The 12,615-nt window shown below is 38.2% G+C and overlaps 1 protein-coding gene across 6 annotated transcripts in view; it reads right to left on the minus strand.

The window, feature by feature from the left end:
- Positions 1 to 12,615, minus strand: part of slc2a9l2 (solute carrier family 2 member 9, like 2) — an 88,049-nt gene that overhangs the window by 25,363 nt on the left and 50,071 nt on the right. For all 6 annotated transcript variants that reach the window (XM_039612289.1, XM_031747806.2, XM_031747807.2 and 3 more), the window contains exons 10-11: positions 7,660 to 7,761; positions 7,270 to 7,345 (exon numbers count right to left, since the gene is read on the minus strand). In XM_039612289.1, the coding sequence (XP_039468223.1) occupies positions 7,270 to 7,345; positions 7,660 to 7,761 (178 nt within the window). The remainder of the gene's footprint in view (positions 1 to 7,269; positions 7,346 to 7,659; positions 7,762 to 12,615) is intronic.

Here is a 12,615-nt window from a genome sequence, read left to right on the forward strand (position 1 = left end):
ACAAGCAAAGTAACACATTGCTAGAAAGAAAAACTTGTCAAAGTTGTAAAATGCTTGTTTGCAGCAGCTCACAGCCATGACTGGGAGGAGCTTTTTAAAACTTTCTCCTTACTGAACATTTTAGTTATTCCAGTGTTCAATTACAATGCTTCCCTGTGAAAAGGCTAAAAAAAAAAGCAGCACCATCCCTAATCAAGGGTAAAATAAATGAGTTCTTCTTCTGAAGATAACTAAGCTCAAAGAATAGCCACAAGCTTATTTTTAATTCTGTTTAACTGACTCTGCCCACCACACAGTCCGTTTTTTTAAAGCGCTTTGTTAGCGTCTTCTTCTCTAGAGATCAATTCTGCCATTTCCTCAAAGTGACAAGTTTATAGTGGCAACACTTTCTGTGAGTTCAGCCTACATTGATCCCTTGCCCTTGTGCTCTATTGTTGAGGATTAGAAGAACTTTTATTTGTTAGATCACAAACTTCATCTCCAGGCTGTTCACTAAAGGGAAGTCATCAGGGAACTGAGACAGGGAGAAATAAAGAGGATGAGAGATGAGTTTGTACCATACACAAAGTGCTTAGTTTGACAATATGGGTTTTTTTTTTTTACATGCTCGTCTCTCAGTGGTATGTCAATAGTGCAATATGAAAGAAAAGCTGCAAAGTTACACAACAAACCGACCAAAATAACAATGCACACATTTAGGTGCAAACGGTGACAGCTTGACTGTGAAATACTTATTTTTATCCTCGGCGGCAGAATAATCCCCGCTTTACATGAGGAGTGACTCACCAGCATAAACTGATTTAATTGTTCAGCTGTGAAATGAGCACGTGCTGAAAATATTGATTTCAAGAACTTCTTCCAAATTAGATTTGAAACTGTTTACAGAGCAGGAGAAACCTCTGTCTGCAGGCTGGGTTTGCAGGGGGGCTCGGTTTGAACCCGACAGATTCAAATTCCACGTTCACCCTGTGCCTGTATGGATTCTCTTCAGATACTCCACAGACATGGTTATTACATTAATAGGTGAGCCTAAATTGGTTGTACTGTAGGTATGAATGTGAGTACATCTGTCTGTTTCAGCCTTGCGATAGATTGGGGACCTGTCCAATATGCACCCCACATCTCATCTAATGACAGCTGGAACTGCCTCCAGCCCTACCCTGCAATCTTGATTTGGATAAGCAGTTAAGAAAATGGATGAGTTTCTGTCGCATTAAAATAATTTGGTACTAAACTTTCAATAATTTCTGTCAGACGTTAGGGCTGACTCCAAACAGGCGGCAGATTTATTTCACAGTAAGCAGGAAGACAGCTATTTTGGCCAATGCATCCAAACTTTGGATGTTGCCTTCAAGGTACTGCACTGACGAATCAAAATGCACAGAGGCTCCACTAACTGATTGATTTTTGCTACAGCTGTGCAAATTATCTCCTTAAAGAAAAAAAATGCAAAAAAAATCATATGAGATACGACAACTCTACAGTTTAGATTTAAATTAAAGCCAAGTCATTCATGCTGTGGAGCAACACTTCACATGCAACTGAGTCAGTGCTATCACAAAGAGCTGCAGGCCCATGAAGCAGGCATCGCTGCAGTGAATTTTCAGCAGGATGCCAGCTGAGGATATTCCTCCCTCGATTGAGCAACCCACAACAAAACAACAAAAAGTTGTCAGAATCAATTAAGCTTTATATGTATATATGTTTATATGTACATACATGTAAATGTTATGTCTGTTTAAATGCTTTCCCGTGATTATTTTCATGTTGGCTCAAAATAAAATATTACCCTCTGCTGTTCCTACAACTTCTGCATGCGTGTCCATTTCACATTTTGGACAGACAAAGCCTGAAATGGACACAGTGGACGGCGTGTCTATTTCAGGCTTTGTCGTGACATTGGGTTGGAATGAGATATCTGTTATACTGTTTAATACTACAAATCCAGTAGAGCTCATTTAAAAGTAATTACTTAAAAGTAATAATTAATTTTAGAAGGTATTGTGAAAATAAAGTATTGGCCTAGACCAGGAGTGGGCAACTCCAGGCCTCGAGGGCCTGTGTCCCACAGGTTTTAGATATCACCCTGAGTCAACACACCTGAATCACATGATTAGTTCATTACCAGCCTCTGGAAAACTTCAGGACATGCTGAGGAGGTCATTTAGCCATTTAAATCAGCTGTGTTGGTTCAAGGACACATCTAAAACCTGCAGGACACCAGCCCTCGAGGCCTGGAGTTGCCTACCCCTGGCATAGACCCACTAAGAACTGATCATTAATGAGTTGGATCCAACCCAAGATTCACAGGTTATTTATTATTTGGATTTACAATTCGGCACTACCACTGAAATCATATCCCTTTAGATTCATGACGTATAACATAAGTACCCACATATATGAAAAATAATGAAGAATATGTCACAACCGCTGAAAGAAACACCAGTGCCGTGGGGGAAAAGAGAATATTCCAAACTAACAAACACTTCACTACACTTTGGGGTTGCATTTATCTCTGCTGTCCCACAGGAAACACTGACAACAGCATTAAAGCTATTTACTTTTTGGCAAGATAAAAGGAATTGCAATCCCAGGACTCTATAAAATAAAGATATATTTTAGGAAGATACTATTTATTGACTTGCTTCTGCTTCAAAATGACAGCTCTCAGCTTGTTCTCCATGCAGAGTGTAGGAATGGAAGGAGTGATGTGATGCGGCGTAACGGGAAGTTTGTTATAGACTATGCAGTATTATTCATTTACAAAAATAGGAGGCACAGTTAAATGGGTTTAGAAACAGCTCAGCAGTGGGTTCTGACACGGGGTCAACACTCAACACGAGCGACAAAAAGAGAATCAACAATTTCCAGTTGAGGTGAGAGTGTCAGCCTGCTAGAAGAAATTAAAAAAAGGAGTGGTGTGGAGCTATACTGCAGTACTCAAATGCTTCTATTTCAGTACCCTAGCACTTCAATGTATAATCGCTGTATAGTTTGTGCAGCTGTCACCATAGGGACAGCTACACAAATCATTAGCTTCATGAACCTATACAGTGATTCAATATACAGCCTGCAGCTATGAAAAGACCCAGTAAATCTTGACTAGACATATCTGTATCAAGGATGCTCCACAACAGCTCCAGTGTACACCACAAGAATGGGTTTGCTCAACAGACAGCAGTTTCACCTGTCAATCATCTGAACATCTGTCTACGTGTGGAAAATTTGCATAATTTTTTTTTCTTCCTGAAGCTTCGACAGCTGTCTGTCCCTATTAGAAGTAATACGTGCCGTACATGTCAAAAACAGCACATTCAGTAGTTTGTACCAAACAAGGTGTGAGGACATATGTGTTTGCTGTAATGAGCAGGTGTTGGAGGACTTTGTAAAATCTGTTACTTAGTTTCAGTTCAGGCTGAATCTGCACATTTTGTTGTTGTCCTGTCCTCTTTTTTTTCCTGAAAATAAACAGAAGCCGAAGTCACAACGTTACAGTTATTGTTGATAAAAAGAAGCCAGAATCAAATATTTAACTATCACCTGTATTGTTCAGGTATTGTTATAAAGTTTGAGGACAAAATGCCAAATTCATAGAGCAACACAATCACAATAAAAAGAAAGTAGGCCTTCTTACAGATCTAAGGTTTTATGTATCGAGACAACATAAAAACAACAAGACTTTTGAGTCATGGAACAGGATAAACCTGAATGAATTGAAACAACACTGTAAAGAACAGTTGACCAATGAGAGACGGATGAATTCATGCAGAAAATGATTACTTCAGCTTATTGCTGCTAAAGGTGGTTCTACAGTAACAATCATGTGGTGTACTTGTATTTTCACACACTCTGCATTGTGGCTTAGTTTTTATTAGACACTTAATGAAACAGTGTAACACGTGTCTCGTGTTGCTGTTCATGTGAGTTTGTCACTGAATAATTTTAAGTTTGGTAAGGACAAGATAATTGTGTATTATATACTGACACATAACATATCATTTTATTATCTCTGTATGTCTTAATTTTGCTGCCATATACAGTAATTACAGCTAATTAATTTTTATAAGTTACCCTAAAGAAACATTTTAAATGCTGTAAAATGAAGAACGCTGTCACACAGAGCAGTGGTAATAATTTGAAGCGAGCTAATCGAAGCTTCGTCCTTTCCTTTCTTTAATTGATGACCTCCTGTTACATCGATTTTATTGGATGCCAGTAATTTACTGCAGTGGTGCCATATGGATACATGCTTGGCCAGATTTCATGTGAGTTTAGCATTAATAAACAACTGGTTATAATTAAAAATGTTACTTACATTATAACTTATAAATGTAATTAACATTTTCACTTGACTGCAATTTAACACTTTGCTCTTTTTCCATCTTCCAGTCTATCTTTTTCTATTTGACAGCACTAATATTGAGGGAATATGCTTTAGTTCCATAAGCAACCACACTATGAAAACATGATATTTTTACTAAACCAGCGCTGAGCTATTGTTTTAGATACGTCACTATTTTAAACGATAAAACATACCAATATTCAATTGACAAAATAATATAATTATTTATATGGTGGACTGTAAAAACCAAAGTGTTAGGATGCCTGGGTCGTTGACCCAGAGGTTTGAGTTTATTATATTATTTATCATTTCTAGTCTTTGGTTTCTTGGTCTGTGTTCTGTCTTATGGTTTACGTCTCGGTTCCCTCTGTTGCAGTGCCTGCGTGTGAGTCTGTGTCTTTAGTTCAGTCTGTGTTGTTTCCTGTTTTATTTTGAAGGTCCATGTCTTATGTTAATGTATCTGGTTTTGCTTCCCCTGTTTCGTTAGGCCTTATTTGCCCCAGCTGTGTTTCCCTCCTGTTACTCATTCCCTGATTGCTCCCTCTGTGTATTTAAGCCCTGTGTTTCTCTGTGTCGCGATCTACCCTCTTCTTGCTGTGTGTGCTGTCTGAGTAAGTTTATTTGCAAGTTGTTTTTTTTTTTTTTTTTTTTTACCTTTTGAGTTTAGCAATAAATCTGAGTTTGAGTTACTTTCCGCCTCCAAGTGTCTGCACATTGGGTCCTCCTACTACCACTCCTGCGTGCACGCAGCCTTCACATAACACAAAGGGTGACACAGTATTGTTTGAGTGTACTGCTACAAAACCAGTTAAGTCTATTCTGTTGCATTCTCCCATTTAACAAAACTGCTGCAAAGGGCAACTGCTAGCAGTAAATTAACCTTCCACGGATCACAGTTTTAATCTATTCTAATGTCGTCTATAAAAATCTCCATGAGTGATGGAAGTGAACTTAAAAGCCATCAAATATGTCTGCCAAATTTTGTTCTTCTAAAGGTGAGCCCTGAGACACAGTGAAGAAACTGAAACCTATGCCAAATTGGCTATTAGTCCTTGTGACAGCACTTTCTAGGACAGTGCAAACAGGGAATCCAATAAAGTCACTCCCCTGATCTCACACTGGGGAACTGTGCTGTCTGAGGCTCATTCAGCTTCCTTTAAAATATCCCATCGCACCACTAAACCCTAACAAGTACTGTACAAGCGCCCCAAGTGTGTCATTCCTGCATGTTGTGAATGTTACGCTGACACTGTGAAAGCTGGATAACTGTCTGCGACAGTCATATGAAGAAGCACAGAGAGATTATTTATCTCTTTTATTGCTCTGTTTAGCAGAATCACAAAAAGGACCGGGTGAGAGAGCGATAATGACTAAACTAAACTACAGTCCAGGTGAGCTTCATACAAGATGCTACAAAAGCACAAGATACACCTACATAACAATGCAAAAAAGGACTAAATCAAATCTGTACCTGATGATTTCTTATGAGCAAAGACATTATTTTGGTTAAAGAAACAAATCTGTGAACTTGTTGCAACTGTGATAGCTGCACTGATTATATTTCAAATACCAGTTCATAGTGCTAAAATACAGAAAACTAAAAATGAAGTGAAGTAAAACACAACCAAATTTGGAAAGTTAATAGCTCATCCGGGACAATCAGGATCAGAAAAAGAAAGATTTGAATAAAAGATTCATTTTTTAAAAAGGTGTAGTTTTTGTTCTCTAAGTACAACTCAAAGAAATATTTCAGCATTAGAAAATGAAAATGACATTTGACAAAGCATTTTGAATGCCCTTATCAAACTGCAAATTGGAAAAAGAGGAAAATGAAAGAAAGAAAGAAACATTCAGATATAACAAACAACACCAAGAAAGCAGCTTTAAGAGACAGACAAGAAAGAAAGCTTTCAAGATTCAAAGATTCCAAGATTAAGGAAAAATTCATATATTTGAAGAAATAAAATTATAATTTAATGAAAAGAGAAGCTTAAAAGAGAAATTAAACAATAAACAAAAATAAACGCTACAGCTCTGCCTTTTGTCATTATCAAACAGGAAAATCTCCCTCTGCTCTTATTGAGAAATATAATCTTTGTTTTTGAAATATCTGGGCCATGGTTTCCATGGTGAAGTGACTTAAGAGGAGGTGTGGCTGCTCATTTATCCACTGGAAGGCTCACATCACTACTGGGGTCATCCCTCTGGTGAATCCCCACACCCACCCCCACCCTCAAGCCATTCACCAGTCATCAGCAGTGGGAAGCTTCATTTGTTTCAATAGGCTATAAATCATCACTGTGCAGTCAAACAATCTTCCTTTCCTCAGTGATTACCTCAAAAATGCACCTTAAAAAGGCATTGAGTGACTCTAATGGTGTTGTTATGTGTGTTATGTCTGTGTCTCAGCATAAGTATGTCTTATTTTCTTCGTCTTTATTAAAGAACTTTGTCTGGTATGAAAAAAATAAAACAATAAAATGTGCTTCACTCACTGTTGTGTGCGTGTCAGGTTTTTGATATTTTCTCCTACTCTGCAATTTCAGTCTCGTTCTGAAGACACTGAGACACTTTACTGGGCGAATGCTCCCTGGAGATATTATTACTGTACAAGGATGAGCATGTGTGATGACAGGAATAGCTTCACCTTGAAACTTAAACTCAAACTTGCACAAGACCTGCCGTGGACACTGCCACATTTGCAGGACGATGACATACACTGTATATTGCATGGCTCCTTTTTTAGTATGCTAATATATGACAGGAGCTTATTTTGCAGTGCCAATCATTCCAGGCCGGAGTTGGGGAAAGTCACATTGATTATACAACAGGTACAGTACTTCACTGAATTACAGACACAGATTATTGAGCTAATCTGCTTGCAGGGTGTTTACTTTGATCGAAACAGAATATATGAGTAGTTTTACCTGGTCCAGAGCAAAAGGAGGCAATCACAGCGAGTATGCAGACGTAACTGAGGTAGGGCATCCATGACACTCTATCCTGAAAGGAATCAGAGAGAGCAAATGACATAATCAGTATTTTGTCATATATTACAGCTGCTGTACTGTGAGGTATTTACATTTTTTGCATTGTAAAAGTTTTGCTAGTAAGTAATTACAGTTCAAGATTTTATGATGCAAAAAAATGATTCATACTAAAAGTGCATTTTTTTTATATAAATATATGTATATTTATAGAATTTCCAAGTTTGAGATTTGCAACTGTGTTAAAATCCATGTTTTCTCAGAATACATTTTTATGTTGCCTCTTCAGATATTGTATGTCTAGTATAAAGGACAGGAAGTGTGGCTTACCTGGAAATTAAGAAAAACTGTGAGTAGGCTGAAGAACACGGCCATGGAAAAGAAACCAAATATGAGAAGGGGCTTCCTGCCAATTCGTTCTATCACCAAGCCCTGGAGAAAAGACAGCATAATAAACAACAGGGTTTTGTATATCATTTTGGCTGCGGAGTTAATTTTATCCAATTTATAGATCTAGGATCCACATGCCAATGGTTGGCAGTTAGATTGACTGTCACCAATGAGCAAGCAGTTTCTAATTCTGCCCATTTCATCACATGCACATTAATATTTTGAACCAAAATGGTGACTGTGAAAATTCAATTTATATAGCGCCAAATCACAACAACGACCCTTTAATAACACAAAGAAAACCCCAACAATTAGACAACCCTGCATGAGCAAGCACTTTGCAACAGTGGAAAGGAAAAATTGAATTTTAACAGGAAGAAAGTGGAAAAGTTTAATAACTAACAGCTAGAAATTACTAACAATTCACAAGTTAATGGATCGCTTTAGCTACGTCCACCGTTATAAAGTTTATGGCTATTAGAACTTGTCATTCCTTGTATGATTTGTAAAAAAAATTAACTGCACTCCGCCCGTACAACCACTGAGAGCAGCCCATTCACCCATTCATTCACTTTAATTACTGACACTGAATTGCCCAATCACATCTCATAGCATGACCGGCCCCTCCCCTACCTTCACTGCCTAGAAAAGCTTTAGTGTGGAAGAAGTGGTGAGAAGGTGGAGCTGGAAAGCTGAGAGAAAACTATAAAAAGAAACTACAAGCAAAATGTGTCAAATTAACCGACATGTTAGCTATCGCGGCAGCTGCACCGTGAACAGTAGTACCAGCAACAACTAATAACCAGGCCTCACAAGTGACAGGAGGCTGCAGCTGCTAGCACCAGCTGTGGAGAATAGGCGAAGTGATGAGAAGGGTGAAATTAATTTGGTAAGAAAATTAATGGAGGAACATAATTAGGAGGAGAGAGATTCAAGGATTCAGGTAAAATGACACTGCTAATAGCTAAAGTGTAGGTTTTCATTGTCACATGCTGCAGTGCAACAAAGAACTAACCCAACAACAACTGTGCCAAGCAAGTTTCGATATCAATAATCAAATAAAATGAAATGAAATATGAACATTATATGTGTACGCTATATGTAGAGTGAGATATATCTTTGCTGAAACCTTTTCATTGTTTAGAGACAAATTCTTTATATTGGCAGAGCTCATTGCAGCCTGTTTTTGTAACGTACTGTCCTCTGGAATTTTATTTTACTTAATCAGTGCAGGAGATAGATCAAAAAACAAATAGTTAATGCTAATGGTTCTAGTGTAAAGTCTAGTAAAGCCATTAAAGGGAATTTGCCAGTTGGTCAGCACAACATCTGAGCCCACGAATACGTATGGTTTAAGGTACTGCAGCTTTGCATAGGTTGACTCTCCTTATTAAGGTCCAAATCAAATGTGTCCTGAAAGACCAGAAGTCATTACAATCACAGGTCTTTAAAGTGATTCTGCATTGTCTGACCTTGAAAACATTTGACTTTCCTGATAAATGAGTTCTGATTGGCTCCTACTGGTCTCATGGGTAACCATATCACTGATTTAGATGGCATCATTTTGCAAATTTGTCCTATCCCTCAAACCCTTAGTCCTTGCTGATATGCTGATTTACTTCACAGGTCACCCCGTGATTTGCTTCTGTGAAGCAAAGGCTTATATGCAGGAATTACCATCACAAAGGGATGGTCTGAGGTGCTGCCTACATATACAGTAACATATACATACAGATGGCATCATCCATAACACTGCATGTGGCTCATCAATGATTCTGTCACAGTTGGTCTTTGACCAGGTCCTTTTAGATTATGGATGCAGCATGAGCCATGAGATCGAGGTCTATTCAAGTGCAGGCCACAGCTGCAGGCCTTCTTCCATCATAGTCTGTGTGAATTAAAGTATTCATGGCACTGCTCTTACCTCTTAAAACCAGTGGGACTTCATGACGTTGTGGAAAAAGGTCACTGTTATTTGTACAATATTTGTTCCCGTACCAAGGGGCTTCTGAGTTGAGACTGCGAGGCAAAGATAGCGGGTGTTTATGTATGGTGTAGGGGAGGTGCTGAGCTTTCTTAACAAGGAAACTGATTTTGTTTATGTTCCAAGAATACATTGGCTTTAATTTTGTTCTTTTAAGCAGTTTCCTATTAGCATATTGCAGAATATATCAGTCTTCATTTAGAAATGACTCCAAAAGCACTGCAATTCACTTAAGATGTATGTGTACATGTGTGTAAATACAGTGTCCATACCCTACTTGTCCCTGTAGGCACCAACTATTAATCTTCTAGGCACTACCCACACTGCAGAGGCACACGGATTTGCACACAGCAGCAAAACCCCAGTTCATTAAGACCTCTGAAGGTGCGAGAAGCTGAATATTTATAAGCCTTATTTTATATTTATATGACACAAAGTGACAACACACATTTGTCTATTGTAGCTTTTGTGTGCTGTACAAAGATGGTATAAAGAAAGTACACCCCCCCCTGATCATTTTAGGGGTTTACAGATCAGGACAACTTAAAAATCATCTAGTCCCTACCAGGTCATAAACTTCCTCAGATCAACAACAACAGATTTCACAATGTCATTATTTATTTAAGAATATTTAAGCCACAATGTAGAAATAATGTGTGAAAAATTAAGTGCACCCCATGACTCAGTAGCTTGTAGAACCTGTGGCAGCAATAATTTGAAGTAATCACTGTCTGCATGAATTTATCAGCGTCACATGGTTTGGGGTGAATTCTGGCTGACTCTTCTTTACAGTGTTGCTTAAATTCATTGAGGTTTGTGGGTATTTGTTTATGCATAGCTCTCTTAAGGTCTCCTAAGCTGTTGGACAGATGGCCTCACATACTTTTGGTAGACAGAGGAGCTCACGTTCACCTCAACAACTTAACAATGTGCCCAGGTCGTGTGGTTGCAAAACACCTTTCCATCATCATGCTTAACAGTTGGCGTCAGGTGTTTGTGCTGATATGCTGCATTTCTTTTTGGCTTCACATGGAGCTCTGCATTAGGGCCAAACAGATGCAATTTTGCAAACTTAAGCCATGCTGGTAGAGAAAAAATTACATAGCAACCAGCCTTCTCATTGCAAACAGTCTTTTTCTAATTGCACTGTCATGAACTTTAACATTCAACATGCTAACTGAGGCCTATGAAGTTAGAGACGTAGCCTCGGTTTCTGTGGCTTCAGGGGGTGAATTTGCTGGGGAATCCACTCCTGGAAAAATTGGCAATGTTCTTGAATCTTTTCCACTTAATGAAAACAGCCTTATGACACTTCCCACACTGATGGGCGGCAAAAATGGCTTCTTCATTCATTCTTCATTGCATATACTTGTACTGACATATACCTAAATGTTCCAGAGCAGCAAACTGTCAAAGCTTTTGCAAAAGTGCTCACACTTGCTGACTGATGATTAGTTAACCAAGTACATTTAATTAGCAGCACAGAGCTGCTACTTACCTTCTTAATTCCCATGGAAGAAGTAAGGGTGTACTTAAGCCCCTTTTCTATTAGAACCTACTCCACCAGGGTTCCAAGCGATACGAGGTGATCCAAAAATGTGACATCAACAGACTGCATGCCAAAGATTGGCTAGTCAGTGACATCACTCAATTAGTCATGAGAGCGTCTCTTTCACAAAAATCAAAACTACCATTGTGTTTTTTATATGGCTGCATATGTGAAAACTTTCTGTAATGTCCTGCTGCTGAGGTTAGGTTCTACAAGCTATCAAATGAGGTGTACTTTTTGTGAAATTTTCATTAAATAAATAATGTCATGCTATAATATGTCACATCTTGTGATTCATCTTAAGATCTGATAAGGACCAGATGATTTTTGCATGTAAAACCTTAGAATTGAAAGACAGTGCACTTTTTGTCATGACTGTCACAGACGTGATCTGGCAGACATAATTTTTTGATTGTGTCATTCCTATAAAGCAGTTTGAACAGTTAAGTTTTATTTTGTTGCTTTAATGTGGCTTTACATCATGTCACGCTCAGTTTTAATAACTTCCCAAACTTATAAAAAGATCTTCTTGCTAATGGCAATGTCTCAGTAACTCTGAGAATGACTTAATCATACAGCTCCTAGCTTTAAAAAAAGATACATTTATATAGAGAGATATAAATACATTTATTTATTTTCATATGACTTGCAGCAAAACCAAATATGATTATGTGTTTCTGTGTCAGGAGTATTTGTGCCTATAAATAACACACTTAACTACTGATTAAACAGGATTAAATGACAGCTCTAACAGCATAATACACACAACCTAATATACTCCTTCTTGGCAGGCTTGACAGAGGTCAGAATGGAAACTTCAGCTGTCACGGTTGGCAGGATTAAAACGTCACGCCACTCTTCATCACATCAAAAAGCAGATGAGCCATTCAAGACAACTGGCCACAGCTTAAGGACCCACCGGCCATTCTGTCTGTATAAACACTGAAAATTATTGATCATTAAAAAAAAAATCTCAGCTAGAAGTAAATCCACATTTTACTGTTTGAATCTTTTATTGTAGATTCAAATGCTTCATCACTACCAGAAGACCCATTTTGCTATTTCAAGATAACTTGCTTGTTTCGCCAAAGGGTTACATGTGTGACGACATGCCCAGATGTGCGTGAAATAATGCGGGTTGGCATGCAGTCCTCGGCTCTTGTATGTTAACCAGCCTTATAGTGACAAGTCTGCCACAATGAAAGGGCGATTGCCCAGTAGGTCACTAGTAAACATGGCAGGAGGTCAGTGGGTAGCATTTTGCATTTAGTAATCATATATTGTCACGCTTTTCTTTCTTCATTATAGATTTCTTAAAGGAGTTACAGTAGATTTGTTTGTGAACAACAAATTTATTTCAATA

This window comes from Oreochromis aureus, linkage group 5 (assembly GCF_013358895.1).
Source record: "Oreochromis aureus strain Israel breed Guangdong linkage group 5, ZZ_aureus, whole genome shotgun sequence".
NCBI classification, from domain to species: Eukaryota; Metazoa; Chordata; class Actinopteri; order Cichliformes; family Cichlidae; genus Oreochromis; species Oreochromis aureus.